This window comes from Hydra vulgaris, chromosome 12 (assembly GCF_038396675.1).
Source record: "Hydra vulgaris chromosome 12, alternate assembly HydraT2T_AEP".
In the NCBI taxonomy this organism is placed as follows: domain Eukaryota; kingdom Metazoa; phylum Cnidaria; class Hydrozoa; order Anthoathecata; family Hydridae; genus Hydra; species Hydra vulgaris.
Genome location: NC_088931.1, coordinates 68,687,480 through 68,714,593, shown reverse-complemented (window position 1 = coordinate 68,714,593; position 27,114 = coordinate 68,687,480). Strand labels below are relative to the sequence as shown.

General features: G+C 27.8%; 2 protein-coding genes across 4 annotated transcripts in view; both read right to left on the bottom strand.

Annotated features, from left to right (window-relative positions):
* LOC136088955 (uncharacterized) overlaps positions 1 to 27,114 on the bottom strand; it is a 202,786-nt gene that overhangs the window by 96,371 nt on the left and 79,301 nt on the right. The window lies entirely within an intron of this gene.
* LOC136088952 (uncharacterized) overlaps positions 1 to 27,114 on the bottom strand; it is a 135,503-nt gene that overhangs the window by 38,813 nt on the left and 69,576 nt on the right. Inside the window, exons 4-6 of the mRNA XM_065814238.1 lie at positions 23,259 to 23,409; positions 16,792 to 17,048; positions 10,719 to 10,866 (exon numbers count right to left, since the gene is read on the bottom strand). Coding sequence (XP_065670310.1) covers positions 10,719 to 10,866; positions 16,792 to 17,048; positions 23,259 to 23,409 — 556 coding nt within the window. The remainder of the gene's footprint in view (positions 1 to 10,718; positions 10,867 to 16,791; positions 17,049 to 23,258; positions 23,410 to 27,114) is intronic.

The window sequence follows — 27,114 nt, the reverse complement described above, 5'->3', positions numbered from 1 at the left end:
TATAATCACATTTTTAATTATTTTTACCAAAGTGTATAATTTTGCAATTTTTTTTTAATTAAATTTATTTAAACATCTATTTGACTACTTAATTGGTTCATCTACATAGTTTTGAAGAATTATTTTGTCCTCTTGGATTGCTTATGACATTTTCAAATCTGATAAATATTTGTGCAGCCTAAATTTATTCATTTTTGATTTTCATAATTTAAACGTAATTGTCAGTTGTTTTTTGTTTCACTTTGTAAAGAATAAGATCTGAAGTTTTCGTGACATGAGTACTTTTCATTACATTTTTTTTGTTTTTTAAACATTTTTGCTTTCAACAAGGCTGCAAGCAACCACTAAATAAAGTTGGAAGTTACTCAAAAGAAAAAGAGAAGCAACATTATGATGACGTAATAATGGTTGGAGGTTGGCTGCAAGAGCAGGTCCAAAAATGTTTACAATACATTTTTCCACCTTGTCTAAAAGAGAATGTGCATCAATAGAAGATCTCTCCAGATATGGCATCAGTATTCCATACAAGGCCGGATTTGAGATTTATAGATAGAGAATAGATAGAGAATAGAATCCGAAGTAAGAAAATGTCAAGTTCAATAAAGTGATGCAACGTTAGCAGATGCTAATTTTGTTATAGATTTGATATATGATTTCCAAGAAAGATCGGAAGTAATAGCTAATCCTTGAAGATGAAGAGTGGATAACTCATTGAGTATATCACCATTCATAAGTATAAGAAGATCTAAATTATTGCGATAACGATTGGCTGAAAATAATTGAGTTTTATCTGTATTAAAGTTCACCAACCACTGTGAGCCCCATGCTGTCATTTTCAAACTCAAATGCCCCCTTCAAGCAATCAGAGAGTGTTGGTTTCTTATCACGACAAGAGTAAATTTTAGTATCATCAGCAAAAATTGCCACCTTAGATGTGAGAATATCTGGAAGATCGTTGATGTAAATTAAAAAGAGTATAGGGCCAAGGATAGAACCTTGAGGAACGCCTGAAGTTACAGAATAAGATGAAGAGTGCTGTCCATTGAGGACAACTTTTATACTACAATTGGAAAGGAAGGATTCAATAATCTTAAAGATGTTGCCAGATACACCGTAAGAAGAAAGCTTATAGAGAAGACCAGCATGCCAAACTTTATCAAAAGCTTTTGAAATGTCAAGAGCGATGGCCTTAAACTCTCCACCTTTATCTAATGCACAAGAAAACCTATTGGTTATTACTGTTAGCAAATCAGCTGAAGAACGAGAAGATGGAAATCTATATTGATGGTCAGAAAGTAGTAGTTAAACGAATCAGATCGCTCTCCAGAATTTTTGAAGATAAGGATAACAAATGCCACTTTTCCAGCAGGCTGGAAAACAAGACTCTGACAGGCACTTGCTGAATAGTTTTGGGAAGATAGACAACACTTCTGCAAGACAATAACAGGTATGTTGTCCGGGCCATGGAGGAGAGTGAGGCTTGACCTGGAATCGCCGAGAAAGAACAAAAGACTCCATGCCAGCCTGAATCCATGAAGTCATGTAAGAAGCACATTTGTCGACAGGATTTCTACCCAAGGGCCATCACGAAGAAAATCACGGAAAGAATCCCAGTCAGCTTTAAGGTCGTTGTAAAAGGTATGATAATAGGGGGATTCAGGTGATGAAGAAGAATGAGATATTAGTTTTAGAGAGATCAAACTGTGATCACAAGCACCTAAGGGTGAATGTGGAGAAACTGAGCACTGACTGTGATCAGAAACAAGAAGTTAAGTAGAGAAGATAAATGATTCAGGTTGTCTGGAAAGCGAGTTGGAAAGTTGACTACTTAAGTTAGGGATTGAGAAAGGCAAAAGTTGTGGGCTTTAATGTCTGCAGAATCACTGACACTAGAGTCAAGCCATTCCCTGTGATGAGCATTAAAGTTACTGACAAACAACAATATTGGCTGATGCATAAAGAGAGAGTGCTTGGTCAATATGATCAGAAAAAACATCAAAAAGAGTGCAGTCTTGAGATGAAGGAGAGCGATATAGAACAAAAAGAAAGGCAATAGAGGGAAGTGGTGCCAAATGAAAGCACGTGAAAGAATAGTCTGCGGATTCAAACCTAGTTTCACGATGAATAGGTGAATTCTTCCGAATGTAAATGTCAGGCCAAGCATGTGACTATTGGAGTCTTTACGAATTAAAGGAAGGTAACCATCAACACTAAGATCACAAGATGAGACAGCTGAACTCAAATTAGTCTCACAAAGAGCAAGTAGGTCTAGTGAACTTTTCAAGAGATAAGACTCAACAGAAGAAAAGTTACTTTGAAGACCATGAATATTAGTGAATGATAGGTTTAGAGAACTTGGTGATGATGATTGTTTTTTGTGTTTTATAGTTTTTGGTACTTTATTCATTTATAAATTTGTTGAAGAACTTGACTCAAAGCAAAGATAGTACTCAAAACACTGTTTAATAGCCCAAGCAATTACCACATTATATACCACTATTAATAAACCCTAAGCCATAACAAAGGGCTTCAAATGTTTACTCAACCTAGAGCCCCAAGGCAGGGGGCGTTTTAAGTCTGAGTTGGCCTCTCCTAGCATTTGCCTAAAAAGGCGTATCCTACAAGGCAGCAGGACATGAAGCAGATTGCGCTGGGTTACATGTTCCCAGTAGCAGGATAACCTGACCTGATATAGGAATATTTAAGTTAATACACTTAAAAAACCAAACAAAATTTTTTTATTCTTGAAAGTCGACGAAGTTATGATTAAATATCTTTACTAATACTTTTATATTATTAAAATTCTTTTAAATAAAGTAATAAATCACAGCTTATAATTTATTATGTATAGTATTAATGAATATTATATATAGTTTTTTTATTACTATAATTATATACTATTCATGATAAAAGCATTTTAAAAATATTTCTCCATCATTTTGTATTACTTTTTTATTTAAAATATTTAAAAATATTTATTTATCATTATGTATTAATTTCTACAAATAAATACATGTTTAAAAATGTATGTTTTAACAAAGCATTTATTGGTTTAAAAAAGTTAAACTGTTCTCTTAATAACATAACAATTTACTAGTTTTAAAATACTAAAATTTTTAAAACTATTTATAAATTACTAAAAAAACACTATAATTTAAATTAAATGTGCATATTTATTAAACAATTTTTAGAAGTAAGATGTTAGTTAATTTAAAAGGGTTTCTCATATTATTATAAAAACATTAGTAAAGTTAAAAGAATTTAAGTTTATTATTCTATTTGTAATTAAAAACTTGATTTAAAAAATTTTACCATTCTAGTTTTTTGCGCTTTATTTTAATTGAGATATATTTTAATTTTTTGTGTTTTCTCTTTCATTAAGATTTCTATTTTTAAAAAGAGTTTTTTTTTTAACTAAGTCTAGATAAATTTTTTTAACATATTTTTGCAATATTCAAATTTTCAAAATGTCAGCAGTCATGGTCAAATTGTCGAAACAAAAATTCATTCATGTGGTCACATAATTGCATACCTTCATGACCAAGTCTATATAATTTTTTTTTATATATAAATATATTTATTTATAAACATCTTCCTGACCAAGACTGATATATATATATATATATATATATATATATATATATATATATATATATATATATATATATATATATATATATATATATATATATATATATATATATATATAGTTATAAACATGAAAATAGCAGTACCTGGAATTTTTTGAATACTATTGAGGAATTTTTTTACTAATTACTGAAAAAAACACTTTAATCTAATAAAATATAATAATATTTTTAATAAATAACAAAGAGTATAATAATATTTGACACTTAAATCTAATAGAATAAAAAAAATCACACCAATAGTAGTTGTACAATTTATTTCAGAAAAAAAAAACAATAATGTTAAGAAAAGGTGCGAGTCATTGAAATAGCATTGGTATCTAAAAATGGAGAAAAATAATAATTTTTCTAGTGTTAAATATTAAAAAAGTTAATTTTTTAACACAAAAATGGTAAAAAAATAACTTAAATTAGTGTCTTGTTGGAGGACCAATTTTAGAAGCATATTTTCATTTACATAGGACAGCATGACATTATTGAGGATATTGATGCATATTTATTGGTCCATGATACCATTAATGTTATAAATATGGCCGATATCATTATATGAGAAGTAGCCCCATACCATGACTTTGGCTCTACCATGTTTCACAGACTTAATCGTTTATTTTTTCTGGAATTCAGTTTTAGCTGGACATCTCAATTTATTTAGATAACTTAACCATTTTAGCCAGGCACGAAAATAAAATTTTATGGCTAGGAGGTCTATTGAAGTTAAGTAAGTGGAGCATTAAATAAACCTATTAAAGAGAATAAAATTTGCAACTTAGAGTTGTTGGAAAGGATGTTGCTGTCAAAAGAAAAGAATGAGCAAAATGTTACAATTTTTTTGAATTCATATATCAAAGGATTTAGATACAGCAAATACTAAAGAGAAAACAGTTATGGATGTTTTTAATCCAATTAGCTCAAAGATTGCTAAACAAATTATAAAACTCAAACCAGCTGATAAAGAACCACTTTTTTTTTGTTATCCTTAACAATTAAAAGGAACAGATTTCCATTTTGAAGGTAGCAAAAACCTTAAAAAATTATCAACCCTGATTTAGCCGAGACTGAAAGATATAATGCTAAATTATAAAGAGACAAGTGCAAAAAAGCACAAATTTAGAAAATTTACAACATTTAGTTTATTATTATGGTGTAGAGTTGTTAAAATTGTTTAATAGCAATCACTTATAAAAACCAGAAATCAAATCAAAAATTACGTTTTAAACTTATATGGAATACTTGTACAAAAAATTGTACAAAAATCACCCAAAATCAATAAATAAAAGGCAAAAAAGTAAGCTTAGTTATAACAACCACAAATCATTATTCAGTAATGTTAAATACAAAAAGTCTGCCACCCTATCAAACTTTGTCTGGGATTTGAACACCAATTTTAACAAAACTCATTTATTAACATGGTCTATTCTGAAGTCTGTACTCTCCCCCCCCCCATCCTCCCATACTTAAATATTTCCAAAAGGTACTGTCTATTATTAGAAATTTGCTATTATATTAATATCCAAAACTTGAGAAACTGCAAACAAACTTGAGAAACAAAAGAATTTATACCAAAAAAATTATACCAAACAAATTAAAACAAATTAAACAAAAGAAATAAAATTATACCAAAGTGCCGCCACAAAGAAAATTCTTATTTAAAAATTAAAAAGCTCACTACAAACCTTACTAACAATTTACAATAACTATATTACTCTAATTCATATATCTCTAGGCTAACAAATAAATTACTCACAAACACAGCTATTGCAATATATTTCATAATACTATTTATATATTAATTTTTAATTTTATATAGAATATTTTAAACAAGTATTAAAACATTTATTCCAACTATTATCTGTCTAAAAATAAACTAATAACAACACTAACCGAACTACTAAACAATATCTGTCCTGTTTTGATTTAAAATACAAATATAAACCGTAATGTCTACTAAACAAATCGTAGCAAAATTAAATTTTTAATGCTTGTTTGAAGATTGTGGTAACACATGAAACTCAGAGTTGCAATATTATATTATAAACATAAGCATTTAGCTATTTCCTGGTACTGCGGGTAACAGTAACATGTATACTATATAGCTCTAGTTTATCTATTGAGCACTCTTTTAAGTGCAATATTATACTTGATTATATAAAGATATTTTCTTTATTCATATATATATATATATATTATATATATATATATATATATATATATATATATATATATATATATATATATATATATATATATATATATATATATATATATAAATATTTATATATATATATATACACACACACACACATATATATATATATATATTATATATATATATATATATATATATATATATATATATATATACACACACACATACATAGATACATACATATATATATATATATATATATATATATATATTTATATATTTATATATAAATATATATATATATATATACATATATATATATATATATATATATATATATATATATATATATACACAAACATATATCTGGCACAACTTACAAATCAAATAAGTATAAATGTATGTGTATATATATATATATATATATATATATATATATATATATATATATATATATATATACATATTTGATTTGTAAATTGTGCCAGACATAAGTCATTCAATAGCTAATAATTTTTTAAAAAGATGTTGTGGATGCATTTTTTATAAGTTTTGAGTAAGTAAAAATTGAAGATTTATATAAGTTTTGGCGTGCAAGGGGATTTTAAATACAAATAACTTTGTGTATCTTTGAACTTAAGCAAAAGTTACAAAGTTTATGCAAGTTTACTTTACGACTGTAAATTTACATAAATGTGAATAAGCCCCCAGAACTTAAGCAGCAATAAATGTTTCACTTTTGGTTGGTCAGTAAGAAATTCAATGCCAATTTACTTACTGGAATGTTCTTATTTTCTATTTTTATTTGAATTCATTGAATGTAGATTTCACTCATTGATAACATTGCAGGTTGAAAATCTGATATATTTCTGCTTTGGTATGAAAATCTTCTTTCATCAAAAAAGTGAAACCTCAGCATGATGTAATGTTTATGGAAAACTTTTAGATTTGAAATAATTGAATATATCATACTTTTTTGGATTCAATAGCAAATTTTCTGATGTCATTCAATGCATCTTCAAAAATTGCCATTACTCCTAGACAACTAGCTGACACGTGTGTGCCAAAAAACATGGCTGAACAGATATAATCAATTAATTTTTTAAAGCCAAATTTTTGGGTCTCACTAAAATTTACTTTTTCTTTATCTAAAGCGTCAATATTGATTTCTTTGTTTTGAAATCTATAAAATCTTCACAACAAATTTCATCATTCATTTGATCTTGTTCAATTTGTGGAATGGAGAAGCTTTTGTTATGTTCTTTCCCTGATCTGTAATTTGCATTGATATTGATAGCACATTTTCCAATAGAGTAAAAAACAATTTCGTACACAATTTAATCTAGCTGTTAGCCTGCTTGAATAACTATGTGTATTATGGATTTGTCAGGTGTTTGCCTGTGATGCTTCTACAACTTTAATTTCTTTTGATATATCTACAGCTAACTCTGAACACAATTCTTCCATATTAAGTCACACTATCAAACATCAACCGTAAACAACATTTTCAGTTTCTTCATTTTTATTTATAAGCAAAAAATATTTCCAAATGAATGTAGAATTTATAACAATTTTGAACTCTTTGAGTGCATTATTTATTAAAGACATTTGTTCAATTTCATGAGCTAATGTTAGAAACAAGTTACTGTGCATCATTAATTGAATAATTTCTCTAATTATTCAATTTGCTTCCAGATTGATGCAACTTATTTAACCTCATCATTTTATTTCCTTGGAGCCAGAGTAGCTTTAACTAATTCAATTTTGTTGCCTTTTTCTTTGTGTTTTCAAAGAAGATGATCTTTGAGGTTACTTAAATTACCTATATGATAATAAAACTATATTCTCCATAATCACCTGGACAGGTTTTTTAAAAAAATGAGAAAGAACCAGTGTGAGTGTATCCATTAGAATTAGCATGTTATATAATATCATGCTTTTTGTGATAAAAGTATGCAGCCTGGCTACTGCTGGTCCATGATGCACTTTTTTTTAAAGTACACATAAAATAAGAGCTTTAAAACAAAGTTATTTAGAGATAAATGTTAAATTAAGTTTTTTAATGAGTTTTTTTCTTTGTAAATTTATGTACTTGTATTATTTTAAACATATATAATTGAAACTGAGAGTTGACCAAAAAATTTTAATTATTAAAAGTTTAAATGCATTTAAACTTAGCAAACCACACTAGTCAGCAGCAGCAAGTTTTTCTGGCAACAAATGAGAACTAGTGTAACAATATGGTTACTTTCAGTACAGGTAATATCAGCTAATCTTTTTAAATTCAACCATTTGCCCTATTTCTGTGATCCAAGTAACTAAGAAAAAATTGATATTTGGTAAAACCACACTAAAATATTTATTTTTTTCTTTTCTAAATATATTTATATATGTATATACATCTTTCGTTAAAAACACGTCTAACTGCCCATAACCATGAAGTGTTATATAATTACTAGAAAATCATATATAAAGTTTGTCAACATTTTCTGCATACAAACTTGAGTATTTTAAGACTTTAGAGTTTGCATGCAAACTATGGTACTATAATTTTCTGCATTCAAACTCTAGTACTTTAAGACTAACATTTGACTTACCATAAGCAGTAAAAAAAAATAATTTATACTTCAGCATAAATTAATTTATATTTCCGCATAACCCTGCATGTCAATATGTCTTTTATTTTAATAAGTCTTAAAGCTAACAAGATATTCCTTTCCTAATTTTTCTTGTAAAAGCTTTTATTTTACATTGTTTTAAGTTGAGCCTCACTCTACCTCTTGGTGTTCCTTCTTGTGCAACTTCTTTTTTTAACTGTAATAATTTTTTTTTTGTTTTATTCATCAAAAAAATTTTATTTTAAATCAGAGATCTTTTTATCATTGCAAAAAATTGCTGCAAAAAAGGTATTGGCTTTCATAAATGTCCATTATTCTCAGTTTGCTGATTTTCATATTTTACCTTAAAAACTAGGTTTTAAAGGTTTCTGACAAATTTGTCATTATCAAAAGTCTAACAATTTTTCTTTAACTCATCTCTTGAATCTAATAATACCTTCTAATATTCTGGATAAACACGTTAATACATTTTTTTAAATGCTAATCGCTCTGGTTTCAGTTTCTAAAACTATTTATCACCTAAACTTTTATACAACTTGTGGTAAGGACAAGAGCCCTGTCATGGTTTTTAGAAAAATTCTTCATAATAAGCAACATAAGAGATCTTTATGTGGTGTAAAAATATTAAATTATTCCTATTCAGATTACAGTATTAAAAAATTCATTTTTAGTATGTTTTGGGGCCTCATTAAGTTATATAATTATTCCGATAATAATTCTCATCTATATTAAATAATCTTACCATTCAAGTTTCTTTTTTAAACTTTTTGTTATTTGTTTAAAAAAGAAATTTTTTTATTTTTTTAATGTACTATTTTTACTTTTACATGTTTTGTTTTTTTAATTAAAATTTTTAAAACTTATTACCTTTGAAGAGATGTACAAAATTTTATCCTTAGTAACCCCTTTAACAACAAAGTTCTTTGGTTGTTTTGGGCCAAAATTTTTATTAAAAAAAAAAATCAACTGATAATGTTCAACTTATCAAGAAGGTGCTTATTGATGAAAAAAAGTACTGTAAAGGAGTAGAAAGTTGTTATAAATGACTATTTTAAAAATATTTCTATTGTTTGAAATTTTTCATACTTAAAACACACATGACTCAGTATCTATTAAAAATTTTTGAACAAAATTTTCAAGAATCCAATTAATACTTCAAGTATTTAAGAAACTATGGGATGATTTTCTATAACATTTATTGCTTAAATTTTCTAAATGTGCGGCGCTTCTAAATGTCGTTACGAATCTAAAAATAGTTTCAAGTTTTTACAAGTTCACATACTAATTTTATACATATCCTGTATGTATACCAAAGTTAATGTAAAAAAAATGTACAAATAACTCAAACTCTTTGATTTAAAAAAGCGATGTCTTAAGCATATTTTTGCTGATTCAGCAATAAAAATGTTTTTTTTTCAATATAAATACAATTTTTTTATGTAACCGATGCAACAATTTATTTGTCTATTTGCTCTATTTGTTGTTTATACTATTATGTATTTATGCCCTAATAAAAAGTTGCCATTTTTTTATCAATTAGATCAGGCAGCCAATCTTAAATGTGATTCTTTTCTGTGACAATTTGGTGCTCAAAGTGGCTGGTGAATTTCAACTAAAACAAAACTAAGTTGATAACTGCAACCCCTTAACATTATACAGCTGATATTTCAATAATGATGATTAAAAATATGATTTATAAATAAAAAAATATGATGGCAATATATGCAGCCTTCTACTTTCTGTCTTTTTAGATAATCTTACACAACTGACCTTTTACAAAAACTATATAGTCAAAGCAAAGTTAACTTTGCATTGACTATATGGTTTTTTTAACCGTAGAGTCAATGCATTTACCACAAAATGTGGTATATAAAGTTAAATTTTTATATACCACATTGTGTGGTAATCATGCAATTATGCATGACTTGAATAAACCATTAAAAACACATTCTTGTAACAAGTTCATATTGAGGTTGTTTTTCTTGCTACGTTAAAGTTTTAGCAGTAGTTTATTTATTTACATTATAAAGATTTTAACTAATATATTTTTTTGGAATTTAAGCTCGGTAAGCAATAAAAAAAAAAAAATACTAATTCACTATTTCTTATCTTAATTAGTTTATTATTTATCTTAAATTTATAATAACTTCATTTTAGTCATTTTAAAGTGAGACTGACTTGGTAATAGTGAGTACTTGTTTCATTATCACTCAATACTTTTAAAAAAACTCACAATTATTGTTGTTAAATTTCAGTGTTGATAAATACTTTTCTTTACACATGCATACTCAAAGAAACATAACTTACATTTTGTGCATCCTCTAACATGAATACGCATACAACAATTGTTGTTCCAAGATTTAGGCATTACTTTTATATACTTTGCTAGATACAAACTTGGAAACCAGTTCATAGTATATGGAAATATGCGCCCTTTACTTCCAATATATAAATTCTAGAAAAAAAATTAAATAATAATAAGTAATTAAATTTTTCTGACCATTTTCACAAAATAAAGCACATTAACTCTTGAACTATTATCAAAAAAATTTAAATTTAGAAATGCAGCAGGTTTTAACCAGGAATCATGTTCGCTTTCAATATCAATCACTTGCATTACAGAATAATTTAACAAATTTAGAAATATTAGAATCACCAAGTATGCTAATATTGATTTTAATATATATTAATTTAATTATAAAATTTAAATATATATTTTAAATTATTGTATAAAAACATAAATAAGTAAATTAAAAAACTAAAAAACTTGAAAAAAAAAATTAAATTGCAAATGATGCTAAAGCAGGTTCAAATAAACTTGTAAACAAATGAACTCAAAATTTGATTATCAAATAGTAAAAGCAAGATATTGAAATAATAGAAATTAAAGTTATTATATTGTTATTAAATTAATTATTAAGGATAATAAGATATTAATAAAGATAATAATAATAAGATATTAATTATTAAAGTATTAGGAACTTTTTGAAAAATTAAATTTTCACTTAGCAATAACAGACCTGATTTTTTACAAAACTTGTAATTCATCTGGTAACGAAAATATCTAAAAATCTAAGTGTGCTACAAACATGGCACAACATATTTTATAATTAATCATGTCTAAACATCTCTAGAAAAAATTGAGTTTTTATATCTATTGCATCTCCTTGCACTAAACTTTTTTAAATTTCAAACAAAAAAAAATCAAATGCAATTTTTTAACCACAAAAAATGTAGATTATAGTACAAAATAATCACACTGTCATAAAAACCTACACTTGTTATGTTATTATTGATTGAATCACACAAGTCAAACTGTTTTTTTAAATGTATTTTTAATACATGTTTTCATATATATGTGTGTGTGTGTGTGTGTGTGTGTGTGTGTGTGTGTGTGTGTGTGTGTGTGTGTGTGTGTGTGTGTGTGTGTGTGTGTATATATACCTTTTTTTTGTCTCTGTTAATTTTAATTTTTCAGACCAGTTAATAATAAATAAATAAATGTTTTTTTTAGAAATAAAAAATTAAAAAACTGTAAAAATTCTTTTAGTATACTAAAATACAAAAACATGAAAGCAAAGAAAGTGATTATAGAAAAAGAAAGCTTTTTAAATGGTAACTTTTCCTCAGCATATATATGATATGTGGTAATTAATTATGGTAATAATGGTAATAATAATTAATATTAATGGAAATAATTGTAGAGCCCCCGAATTGTTGAAGAGAAGTTCTGAGTTCAAGATGTTCTTAGTAGTGCTGTATTTTTTTGAAGAAAAAAACAATTTGTGTTTTAATTCAGAGAAAAAATAACCAGTGTTTTGTATTTCAACTTTATAAATTTCTGTGTTTTTTATAAACTTCGTGAACATTCCATGAGAACATTTACAGCAACTACTTAATGATTGGCATTTAAATCAGATATTTAATAATTAAAAATTATTAGTTTCTTGAGAACAAGAAAAAATAATTCTTTAATCTATAAGTAATGTATGATGGAAGTTATGTATGATTTCATATTTGAAAATTTATAGTTTCTTGTGAACTAAAAAATAATTCTTTAATCTATAAGTATTAGCACAGTTATGTTTGATGGACATAAAAATCACCGATCTTTATTTAGGAGTTTAAATTGTATTTTGTGATATGTGCACATTGTCAAACAATCAATATATGGGTGTTGAAAGAATTAAAAATGGTTTTGTAATCAACCACAACATTATTACTAAAAATAAAAATTTAAAAATAAATCAGTTCAATAGTTAAGTTCAATAAGTTTTAACAATACTTAAGGAGAAATAATACATTTATGGTAGCTTATATTAAGTAAAGAAGAAAGTGGTTTGGGTAACTTTTATAAGTCAAGTTTAAAAGGCAACAACAAAATCATAAAATCATTCAAAGAAAATATTTTCCTTGAAAAGCAAACTTTTAAAGTAATTAAGTTCTTTGTTTTTCCAAAAAATGATTTGATTATTTTGCAGCCAAGTTTTTTTTTTTTTGCTGTTCTATAAAAGTAAGGAAGTGAAGTCTGCAAAACAGCTGCTTGACTCACTGTGCACCTTCACTTACAAACTAAATTCCATCTAAATTTCTGAGTAAAAATCTAGGTTTTGATATTTTTGAGCATAATGAACATCAAATTCTAATCTCCCATGTGCTGTATAGAAAGTTTACACCAAAAAAGAAGCTTATTCTTGTCTATGAATAAGAGATTGTTGAGCATATGGAGTTGCCAATATCAATCAATAGCAAAATAATCAAAACGGAAAAGAGCATTGATATTGCAGATTTTATTAATAATATGAATTAACAAGCTATGGATTTTGAGGCTCTATGGTTCAAGAACAAGGCTCTCAATAACTTGAAAACCAAACGTTTGGGATAATTTTGTTCATCAGCTTCTAACATTGTGATTGTTTGTAAAACAATCTCATTTGACATAGGTATGAACATGCTTAAGTTAGGAGTTTTTAATAAAGGTAAAATTTGTTTTTTCGAAAACTTTTAATCAATTATACAAATTTAATGAAATTTTTTCCAAATCATTTTAATTTCATAAAGATTCAAGCTAAGTATCATCTTTCAGACCCTCTACAAAAATGAAAATTGGGTTGATCAAGTTCAGGTTAACTGTAAAAAAAATGCGAATCTTTTTAGATTTTTCTTATCTTTCTTAAAGTTTAAAAAGATGGAGGAATTTTTTAATGAGTTTTAAACCCATTTAAATTAAATTAAATCTTTAACTTATTATTATGATTAATATCAAATTAAAATGATGAGAAATGGCAATATAAATACAGCTTATAGTAGTTGTAAATTTGTCATAATCGTTTTTAAAAAAGTTTTTTTTTGAGTTTTAACAGTTTACTGGTATGGGGTCGTCCATAAAGTACGTACGCCAAAAATTTTGAAATTTGACCCCCCCTCCCCCCTGTTGCCATGCGTACTTTTATGTCCCCACCCCCCTTAAAAGTACGTACGTTTCTCAAATATCCCCCCCCCATCCCTCCTTTTTTTTTTTTTCTTAATTAAAAAGTTTAATTAAAAAAAAAAAAGACGGAGGCTACCTTAGATACTTTATACTACCCCAAAGCTCTTTGCTTACGCATTTTAAAAATGTCTTCAAGTATAAATGCAAATAGTAATTTAAATAAATTTAAAATTTACCAATGTAAGTGTGTATTTGGGCAAAAGGTTTATGCGGCGGCAATAGTCGACGGAGATCCAGGTTCGATTCTCGATGAAATCTCGGAAAACTTTTTTTATTTTTTTAACGAATCAAATGTAAATAAACTATACTTAAGGTGGACGTTTTTTTCAGGCACCCCTCTTTAGTAAGTAAAAAACGAGTCTAAGGTGAGATCAGTAATATTGAAAACAAAGGGTAAAACCCAGTGGGAGGGAGCAACAGCAAATTTTGTGCCCTTTTGCTATTTTAAGAAGCTTTTTATTTTAGCAAAACCTAGCGGTCTTTGAGACGCCATTGACACGTTTTTTTTGGGGTGACTCCGTCCCATCAACCACGGCCCTCAGGTCTTACTTAGGGCCAGTATATAAGGGCGGGCATGTGTGCATGGGCCCCCTCAGGATTTTTTGATGTTTTGATTTTTGATGATAGAACACTTTCACACAACGTGCTAACTTAAGTTTGTTAATATGCCAAATGAGGTGGCCTTGCAAAAAATTTGGATGGCGGAGGCCATCCAAATTTTTTTCCAAATCCAAAAGTTATAGCCATGCAAAATTTACACCCCTCTCATTTTGGGGGTCGGGAGGGTAAGCGTTTTAAGGCTTTTTGTTCACAGGCCTCCGCCATCCCGATATTTTGCAAGGCCTCCTCATTTGGCATAGGTATAAACAAACTTAAGTTATGAGTTTGCACGATGTGTGAAAGTGTCCTATCTGCAACATCAAAAAATTCTGAGGGCGCCCATACATGTGTGTGCATAGAGGAAAACTAGACCCTCTACTTCATATACCATACATCTTTTTATGTTGGCAAACTAGAATCTTTAGTCAGAATGTAACTTTTCTATTGATTAGCTGGTTAATTGTGATAAATTAGAAAATCGAAGTACGTACTTTTAAATTGAACCCTCCCCCCCCCCCTCCCATACGCTTTCGTACGCTTTTTGAAGACCCCCCCCCCCTCCCCCCTATGAGTGTACGTACTTTATGGACGACCCCTATATTTGACTATCCTGTTTGTAAAGAAGTTGTACTGGACATCAGATTTGTTTTGTTTTCTGGTTAGAGACTTTGGTTGCTTTGTGCTGTGGTCAAACTTTTCTTCAATTGAACTTGAATAAATATTTATTTTATTTACTCCATATTTAATTTTGAATTGTTGTTTGAATTTGGTTTCTTCTTACTTGCCTTCTAGTGTTGTCAAATCAAGGCAGAGGATCCTTTCCTTGTTTGTTTGTATGTTACAACTCACTTCTCATACGAATTTAGTTGGCCTTTTCTAGACTGCCTCAAATGCTATGATATTTTTTATTCTATTTGGATTCCATATGGAGGCACAATACTCCAGATATGGTCTCACCATTGATGTGAAGAGCATTGTAAAAGTGGTAATGATAAGGTATTGGAATGAGTTTTTAGGCTAACCCAATATGCGATTCGACATTTACTGTTACAGAGTTGATTTGCCGGTCTTATTTTAAGTCAGAGCTGAAAATCACTACCAAGTCTTTGTCAAATTCTATTTTTGATAATCACTACCAAGTCCATGGTTGCCACATAAAATTTTTATAAGAAAAAGAGGATATTAGAGGATTTTAGAGGAGATTTTGCATTTAGAGGATTTTTTTTGTAAAATTACAAAATTTTGAATAATAATAGAGGGCTTTTAAGGTTGTTTTTTTTATAGGTTTAATGCCCATGTTTCCACATAACTGGGGTTTGGACAAGGGCCAACAATGTCATTTTTTGTTAGATGACATGGATTTGTTAAATTTATTTTTTACAACCCAATCCTCATTTCAGGTATTAACTAGTTTTGCAGACCATGAATTTTGAACATTATACTACAATCAAGTAATAAAAATTAAAAAAAAAGGAGTTAAAAAGATTTGATCATATTTTAAACTTTTTGGAGCATAATATAGGATTTTAGAGGAGGTTTTTGAAAAAAAAGGATTTTAAAGGAGCTGTGGCCACCCTTAAGTCTTCGTCAAGTTTCGATAATTGATGCCCATTTAAACGTTAAAGTTAAACTTAATTTTATTTACCAATGTGAATTACTTTAGATTTGCTCTCACTTAAAGATATTTACCATGTTTCACACCATTTTGATATAAAGTTGATATCATTTTGTAAATTGATCATACCATTTTTGTCTTTGATGATTCCAATCATTTTTTGTATCATCTGCAAAAAGTTTTGGATTATATTTGATTTGTGTTGCCAAGTCATTCATAAAAATTACAAACAGTAATGGCCCGTGAACCAAGACCTGAGGAACCCCACTAAGCACGTAAAGCCAGTCTGATTGGTGTCTTCTAGTAAAACATGCTATTTTCAACATTTTAAGTGGATTATTATACAGTTGAGGATCTTATTTACTATTCTGTATGCTATTAATTTTCTTAAACAAAGTACACTGTGTACTTGATTAAATGCTTTGCTTTTAATCAAGTACACAAAGGACTTTGTTTAAGAAAATAATTAAAACAGTAGAGTAGCATTCTTATAATTAAAACAGTATAGTAGCATTCATTCAAGTCTTTTGAATGAATTGCTATCAAAATTATTAAAGCATATATTGTTATCAAAACTATTAAAGCATATAAAACTGTAAAGGTAAAAAAATGAAATAAAAAATGAAATAACTTTATTAAGGTAAAAAAATGAAATATAATATAAATGTACAAACCGTATCGTCTTTCATTTTATACTTAACTACGCCATAAGAAATTTGATATTTTGTTACCCATGAATCACTGTTAGAATCGCCTTGCACATTAATACCTGATACTGCAAAAACTTGATCTAACTCAATTATTGTATATGGTTTACTATCATTAGATAAAGCACACCATGTAAATGGGCTATCAATATATGCATCCATTATTGTAAAGCTAACTTTTGAAGACATTTCAGCTAAAGCTGGAATAAATACATCACCACAACCTTAAAAAAAGACTAAATTTATAAATATATATAATTAATAATTAATTTAGTATAATAGTTACAGTTAATTAAAGTTTTTATAAAAAAACAAAACAAAAAAAACAATCATTACACCGTGTCATATGTTGACAATAAAGTTGTACTTCATTCAAAAAAAAAAACCTAAAAATCTATCACCTAGATACTTATTTAAAAATTAAAAACTAAAAATTTATAAAGTTCTCGGATGCATTTTTAGAAAAGGGAAAGGGCATAAAAATTAGGCAGTACAAATTTTAACTAAGTATAAGTTTTTATTATGCTTTGTTTGTATAGGTTTTTTTTAAAACAACTTTTGGTATTTAATGCTTTAAAATTTAAATGTTTTTTAACTTAATATTGAACTAAAATACTAATAACATCTCATTGAAGTCCAAGATAGCATTAAAAATTGGTACAGACATATGCATACTCTGGGTACATAAAAGAAATTGAAGCATATCCTTTTTTAATATGTGGAAATTGCAAAACCTATATGAACATGCTTAAAGCCTTTTAGGAGAGGCATGCGGTTGCATGCCTTATATGACACAAATAATTTTTTTTGACAACTTGGTCATGATTTTTATTGCATATTGTTTCAGTTTATGGTTTGTTTATTTTAATTTTACATTAGTTTATTCAACACATTTTTAAAACGCTCTAATTATCAAAACTTGCAAAGAGCCATGGCCAAGTTCTCAAAACAAAATATTAAATGTGTGGTCATACGACTGCAAAGCTTTCCTAAGAAGGCTTGATTCTTACAAAAAGAAAAAAAGAATAACCAGATGTAGACAGAAGATAGAAAAGTTTAGTTGAAAGTTAAATACACCTGTTAGAATATAACATTAAAACATCTGCTAAAATATAAAGATGTATATCAAATGTCAATTCTGGATAATTAATGCTTAGATTATTTGGAGTTGGACCAATCAGCACAAGTCTGATTTTAATATAAATGAGATTGATCAGAGCTCTTCTTTTAAGAAAACTTGATAATAGGTAATATAAACAGTTGTGTTGTTACGACTATTGAATAATTCGACTGTCGACTAAATTAACTAATATATTTTCTAAAGTCAACTAAAATTGACTATTACATTTTTAAAATATTAACTAAAAGTTGATTTAGTCGAAGAATAGGAACAATTTTTTCTTTAAAATAAATTGTAATAAAAATAATAAACTAATTTATACCATATCATTTAAATAATAACGGAGCAAAACAATATGAGAAAAGGGCTGCTCCAACAATGGGACAATCAATCTGAAAGTCAAAGGAAAAGAAATGTTTTTGAAATATTTACTCAACTAAATCGACTTTTAGTTGAATAGTAGCATGTCCCTTGTCGATTAAATTGACTATTCGATTGATCAAAGTGGACTCTGATGATAAGAGTTTGTCGTCCTGAAAACAACGGAGAAAAAGAGAAAATCCAGTAAATCTCTTTTAAAACATTCAAGCAACTTCTAATATATCTTGGCCTTTCAGACAGAGTATCTAAAAAACTGGATACACTGTAACAGATACTGTATAACCTTTGAGACCCAGTGGTTCAAAATGATTGTTGACAGTTAATATCTTAAATGTTTTAAGTATTTATAGTTTATAAATAGAGTTTACAAAAGTTTATAACTACACCTTACCCATAACATGGAAGGTCCATAACACATTAGCCCACATTGTTCCCTTTAGAGAAAAAAATTAATGGGGCCAAGCCAGATTTGCAAACAAACTGAAGAAGTTATTTACTCTAAGTTTAGACAAATTTGGGTGAGATATAAAAGAGATGTATATCACATGGACCATGAAGAGAACTTGCATAAGGCAATTTCAGACTCAAGGAAAAGAGAACTGTATCTTGAAAACAATTCTAATTAACTTTACAAATATTATGTAATAATGATGGCATAATTTAGTTTAAATATAGAACCGTAAAAATATTTAGCTTTATAGAATTTGTCATAAAATTTTATTTTCCGCCAACAAATTACCAAGAGGCCAGCATAGGATAGGATGCACACCTAATGATAGCATTGGATGCATATCTTTACTTATTAGGATTTCCTAAGTCAATATCAGAAAAATAGAAAAAATATTTTCTAGCAGGAAAAATCTAAAGATATTCTAAAAATAATTACGGCCAAAAAATGCAGCCTTAAATTTCGAGAAGATCAAATTTTAAATTTGGAAATATCTATATGATGGCATTTTTTTTAGTTGGTTTAATTACTTGTGGATTGATTTATGAGTAATTAAAATGTGATTTGTTGTACAATTGTCTTCATAAGTCAAATCTAAGTCATTTAGGTTGAAAAGTTGATTACTTCGAAAATCTTATGACAAAATGTTAAGGTATAATATACAAACAAAATTAAAAAAAGAACAAACTATTTGGTGTACATAACTATGAGAAAATCATTTAAAAATGGGCTGTATTATATTGTATCATAAAATAAAACAGAATCTGTAATATTGTATAAAACAACATCATTTGTAGATATATAGATATATGTATACAATAGTATTATTATATATACTATAATAATACTATATAATATAATCTGTAATACAAAATGGTATAATATAATGTACAAGGCAATGATTAAATTATAGTAAATTATATATATAAATTATAAGCAAATAAAATCAAAACTTGATGACTTAAGTAATTCACTTTTCTGAGAAATTTTCTGTTGTTAAATCAGAACTCGGAAGTTTTTTCTTTTTTTAAAAAACATATTCGCTTCCAACAAGGCTGCAAGCAACCACTAATTAGAGTTGGAAGTTACTGGAAGAGAAAAGATAAAAATTGAAGAGCAAGATAACGATTGACAGACAACTTAAAGGATTGCAGATTATATGAATCAGGAAAACAAGATGAAGGAAGCGAATTCCAAAGAACTGATGTTTGAGGAAAAAAACTAGACAAATAAGAGTTTTTGGAGCACTTAGGAAAAGTCACAGAAAAAGAATGAGACTTAATTGAATAACGAGTAACTTGAGAATGAATTTTAGTAGATGGCACAAGAGATGCTAGCTCTTTAGAGCAGTGCCCATTATAGTATTTGTAGGTAAGAGAAAGAGAAGCAACATTGCGACAATGTGATAATCGTTGGAGGTTGGCTGCAAGAGCAGGTCCAACTATGTTTACAATGTATTTTTGCACCTTGTCTAAAAGTGAAAGGGCATGATTAGAATATCCACCCTAGATATGGCAACAGTATTCCATACAAAGCTGGATTTGAGATTTATAGACATAGAGAATAGAATCTGAAGTAAGAAAGTGTCAAGCTCGATAAAGAGATGCAACCTTAGCAGATGCTAATTTTGCAATCGATATGATATATGGTTTCCAAGAAAGATCGGAAGTAATCCTAGAAAGTGAAGGGGCGATGACTCATGGAGTACATTACCGTTCATAAATATAGGAAAATCTAAATTAGTGCGATAACGATTGGCTGAATAAAAATTGAGTTTTATCTGAATTAAAGTTCACCAGCCACTGTGAGCCCCATGCTTTAGTAGAAGTGAGATCCTTTTCAAGCTCAAATGCCCCCTCCAAGCAATAAGAGAGTGTTGGCTTCTTATCATGACAAGAATAAATGGTAGTACCATCAGCTAACAATGCCACCTTAGGTGTGAGAATAACTGGAAGATTGTTAATAGAGTATAGGGCAGAGAATTGAACCTTGAGGAACCCCTGAAGTTACAGAATAAGAAAAAGAGTGCTGTCCATCGAGGACAAATTTTATACTACAATTGGAAAGGAAAGATTCAATAATCTTAAAGATGTTACCAGCTTAGAGTTTTCAGCATATTATTATAAATGGATTCAGAACATTGCTCAGAAAATACTCTAAATGGTGGTTTTGTTCTATTTAAGAACATGGCAAGATGATGTTCAATTATATGACCTTTCCATCCAATAGAAATATTGTGATTTAATACTGTCTTCATATATTTTTGAGTTTCCTAAATTAAAATTAAAATCCAACACTTGACATACACAAAGACTATAACGTTATTTTAAATATAAGCATTGTTTCTGTATTTGCTTAACTGATACTTTTAACTTCCTTGTTGCTAAAGCATCAGCATAATCTTTATGGAGTCTTATTCCTAAGCACTTGTTTAATACTAAATGTGAATTTAGTGATATTTGTTTGAAATTATTTTAAGTTTCATAAATATTTCATTTTAATTATACTTAAATAGTTAGTAAAAAATATAAATATAATTTATTTACCTGCAGAAAATGATTTTAACAGCTCATCAATTAGATAAAAAACAAGAAAAACTATTCAATATAAAATCTTCCAAATTAGGTAGCAGCTTCAGAATTATGTTAGCATTTCTGTCATCTAGTCTACCTCCATTATACCTATGCTAAATAATTCCATATTTTTTTTTAGCCAAACAGCGATATCAGGCTCTTTATACAAAAATCTCTGTTATAATCTTTATTAATAAAGTTATTAGTAAAAAGTTCTAAAAGATTAACTACATCAAGTGCATACAGTTTACTAATCTCAACCAGAATACATAAGCGTATAATATTCTTGTAAAGTTACATGGAACATTTTTTGGAAACATTTTCAGGTTTTTATACAAGTTTAATATATATTAAAGGTTCTCAGTTCTTCAAGATTATCTTTTTATCATAATTGCAAAATAAACAGGAATATTTTATCCCATCTCCTGAAAAACCTACAATTATGTTAAGTAATTTAAAATTTGTTACAAGGTAGAACTTTAAACCATTAATTTTTGTTTTCTTTATTAAAATTTGAATATTGTTTTGGTTTTAGCTAACATTTTTGGCAAAAACTGATATCAGAACTTTGTTAACAGCAGCATTCTCTGTGTTTTAATGTCAAAATTGGCCACTATCTATTCCCAAACAGATAATAACTTTATCAATTTTTGTTGCCTAGTAGTGCAAACATGATCAACTAGATATTTAAAATATACTTGATCTTTAATTATAGTTTAAATAGTTTTATTTGTTCTAACTTTTTTCTTTGACTACTTTTTCTACTATATAGTTGTTATCTTGAGCTTGTGACAAAATCTTACTTTTCTGAAAGAACTAGATTCCACTCCTAATCTATCCTAATGTTTTATACATTTCATTGCTACATTCCAACAGTACAATGTTGGAATGTAGCAATGTCATGCTTACTTTTAATATTATAGAATATCTCGCTTATAACAGTTTTTAGGATTGACTGTTTTCCAAAATGTTTTCCAATCTGTATACTCAAAGAAGTGAAAAAAAATTTAAGGGACAAGGGATATAGCAAAACCTGCCCCAAACCATTAAAAAATCAATTTTTTCATTGGAACTTACACTTAATATTTGGTTCTTTTTAAAATTTTGTTTGTATGTTAGCCCTAAACATTTAATAATTAAAAATTTTTAAGTAATCAACTTTTTTTGTATACAACCTAAACAATCTAGATTTGACTAGTGACTGAATATCAAACTGCTATTTTATAAATAATAGTGGACCTTTTAAAAAAAATCTTTATAAAAATTTATAAGAACAAACTTATGTTATTTTTATTTTTAATTTGCATATTAAAAACTCATTTACAGCCAAAAATACACAAAATATCTCTTGGATCTAAGATATTATTCGATATATTACTAACTGCTGTTATCAACAATTATAAATAAAAATAAAAAATCAAACAAAAAAAAACATAAAAATGTCTAAATCTGCTCATTAAATCTAAAAAATCTATTCTATTTGTCAACAAATTAAAAAAAAAAATTAATAATAATATATTCTTATCAGCACCCTTTAATCATTAATTACTCAAAAATTACTTAACAAATTTTTAAATTTTTCTGCACACGAAAACTTATGCTTTGTTGTTTGGTAATAAATATTGGTAACAAAAAAAGATAATAAATATTGGTTACCATTGTTATCAGAATAAATGAGTAAACAAATATTTATTCAAAAAGTACTTAACAGATTTAATTATTTTTCTCTAGGGTAAATATTACAAATTTACAAATTGCAATAAAAAAGCTTTATGAGTTTTTTATCTTTTTAAAAAAAATTTAATTTACTTTAAATTATTTAAAAAACAAATCAAATTCAAATTAAAGGACAAACGATTTCTTTTAATAAAAAAAATAAAAAGATATTGATTAAATAACAAAAAATTGTTACTTGAACGCTTTCCATAAACTTCAACAGCCATATAGCTAGTATTAGTATTAGATTTAGCTTTTCTAACAATTTTAATCTGACTGCCAACTTTTGTAGTATTTAGAATCGATAATACAGGAGAGTGGCCTAACTCATAGCTACCAGGATACTCCTAAAAAATAAATTATTAAAACATAACTAGTTTACAAAAACAAAACTTCCACATTTGTTCAAGATAAAATATTTTGCTAAGTAATAATAAAATATCCACTAATCTACATAAAAAGTGTATTCAACAAACACTGAAATTAAAAATATGGTTATTGTCACATTAGTTCTCTTTTCTCAGAAAAATAACTCTTTATAGATGAAACAAAGTGTAATATATTATTATATAAATATCTATTTTATACATATATATATATATATATATAAAAACTTGGACAGAAATGGCGCGCAATCAAATGCTAGTTCTGACCTCGCTAATGATTTATTTTTTTGACAACTTGACAACAACTTTTGAGATATTTTGTTGATTTAAACATTTCAGAAATGTGCTGAAAAAAGAAACACTATGGTAAACTTAAACTAGGAAAAAAATTAAAAAAAAAACTAAAGAAAAAAGAAAACAAAATCTATCAAAATAGAATATTAATAAGCACTAAAATCAAATTCAAAAAACCCAAAGTCGAAGCAAAACATACTTTTTTTTTGTTACGTTTTTAATTGCGTTTAAAATAAATTACTTTGAAACTTATCTTTTTAAACGTTTTATTAAAGTTATGCTAAATGCTTTTACATTAAGCAACAAATAACTTCTAATGATTGTTTAAGAAATGAACAAATTTTATTTAAATTATTAAAAAGTGTTATATACAATATTTTTAAATTGTATGAGCACTTATCTTTCCTAAAAAGATTTTCAAAAAATAATTGTTTAAAAAAATAACATAGCCATTTAAAAATAGAAATGAAATTAATTAAAAAATAATTAAAATAGTTGTAACTTATTCATGTTGTAATAAAAAGAAAAAAAAAATTTTTTAAAGATTTTTTTTTTACTTTTTATTATGACATGAATAAGTCGTAACATAATTTAATAAAAGTTAAATAAAAAAACATATGTTTAAAAGATTTAAAGAAATTATAGATAATTAAATAAAAAAACATATGTTTAAAAGATTTAAAGAAATTATAGATAATTAAATACAAAAACATTTGTTTAAAAGATTTAAAGAAATTATAGATAAAGCACTAGCAACCACTGTTAGAGTTGGAAGTTACTGGAAGAGAAAAGATGAAGTTTATAGAGCAAGATAACAATTGACAGACGACTTAAAATATTGCAAATTATATGAATAAGGAAAGCAAGATGAAGGAAGCCAATTCCAAAGAACTGATGTTTGAGGAAAAAACTGGTCAAATGAGAATTTTTAGAACACTTAGGAACAGTCACAGTAAAAGGATAAAACATTATTAAATGATGAGTAACATGAGAATGATCTTTAGTAGATAGCACAAGAGGCGCAAGCTCTTTAGAGCAGCACAAATACTTTTACAGCACATACTTTTAATTAAAGAGAAAGAGAAGAAAAAGAGGAGCAACATTACAATGATGTGATAATGGTTGGAGGTTGGCTGCAAGAGCAGGTCCAACTATGTTTACAATGTGTTTTTGCACCTTGTTTGAAAGAGAAAGTGCAACATTCGAATATTAGCTCCAGATATGGCAACAGTATTCCATACAAGGACAGATTTGAGATTTATAGAGATAAAAAATTAAATCAAGGTAAGAAAGTGGCGATCATGATAAAGAGATGCAACCTTAACAGATGCTAATTCTGCAATCAATTTGATATATGGTTTTCAAAAAAGATCGAAAATAAGAGTTATCACGACAAAAATAAATGGTAGTATCATCAACAAACAATGTCACCTTAGATATGAGAAATTCTGGGAGATCATTAATGTCATTTTAAAAAGTATAAGGTCAAGAATAAAACCTTGAGGAACCTCAAAAGTTACAGAATACGAAAAAAAGTGCTGTCCATCAAAGACAACTTTAGTACTACAATTGGTAAGAAATGATTCAATAATCTCTTAACGGAGTTATCGTATTCACTGTAAGAGGAGCGCTTTTGAAGAAGACCAACATGCCAAACTTTATAAAAGGCTTCAGAAATATTGAGAGCAATTACCTTAGCCTCCACATCTATCTGATGCACAACAAAACCAATCAGTTATTACCATTAACAACCCAGCAGTAGAGCGAGAAGATTGAAATCCATAATGATGATCAGAAAGTAAGTTATTAGAATCAAGATGAGAGTATATAATAATTAAAAACTCAAAAACCTAGCTAATGATAGTTGGAAGATTAATGGGATGGCAGTTAGACAAGTCAGATTGCACTCCAGAATTTTTGAAAAAAAAAGGATAATAGATGCCGTCTTCCAGCAGGCTGGAAACACAGCTCAGCCTTGTCATTAGGTGCGGTAACAAAATCTGAACCATACAAGAGAGGTGGAATAACAGATTTGACTTTATTATTGATACTGTTAAAGATTCTCTGCTATTCTCAGATTGACATGGGAATAGCGGGCTCTGGCGTTAGACAAAATTTTTTAAAAATGGTTTCTAGCAATAGTAAACAGAGGTCTGATTTCTGGAGAATTGTTTTGCTGATAAATATGAAACGGTTATGATTGGAAATTGAAGCACAATTGGAAATAACAGCAGCACAATAAGAGGAAAATCATGAAGAAGAGTGAGCCTTGACTTGGAAATGTCAAGAGGAAATAAAAGATTTCATCCCAGAAGTTACATAAGAAGCACATTTGTTAACAGGATTAAAGATTTCTACCCAAGGACCATCACAAAGAAAATCACGGAAAGAATCCCAGTCAGCTTTACTGTAGTTGCAAGAGGTACGATGATAAGATGATTCTGATGATAAAAAAGAATGAGATAAAAGTTTTTATCTCATTCTTCTTTATCATCAGAATCCTCTTATCAAAGAATATTTAATAAGCATAATTCTCATCTAATCTTAGCTATTGTTATCAAATTAAAAGTCAAGTTAAAAACTTGACTTTTAATTTGATCACAACTATCATCAACAAGTTAAAAACAATTTGCTATCATCTTAGCGTCATTAGAATAATAAACTTCCAACTATCTAAATTAGATACATCAGAGTCTGTTAAAAATTATTGTTAACGGAAAGTAGACTAGTACATTGCTACTCTACTAGTAATATATACAATGGAAAACTAAATGTACCATTGTTTTAAACCAAAAAGTATGGTAAACATTTTATTGTCTTATAGTGCATCTGAGAATGAAACAATAGCCTTGTATGCATTTTGAATGAGTTCAAAAGAAGAAACTGAGCACTGACTAGGATCAGAAACAAGACATAAGTCCAGTAGAGAAGGAAAATGATTTGGATTGCCTGGAAAGCAAGTTGGAAAGTTGCCTATTTGTGTTTGAGATTAAGAAAGGCAAAAGTTGTGGGTCTTAATGGCTGCAAAGTCACTGACACTAGAATCAAGCTATTCAGTAAGATGAACATTACATTCACAAACTACAACGATATTGGCTGAAGAGTAAAGAGAATGGGCTTGGTCATTTTGATCTGAAATAACTACAAAAAGAGTGCAGTCTTAAGATAAAGGAGAGCGATATAGAACAAAGAGAATGGCAATAGAGTGAAGTGGTGCTAAACAAAATCACATAAAAGAATAGTCTGGATTCAAACCAAGTTTCACAATAAATGGGTAAATTCTTACAGATGTAAATGCCCAGGTCAAGAAATTGATCATCAACACTATGATCACAAAATAAGACAGCTGAACTCAAATTAATCTCAGAAAGA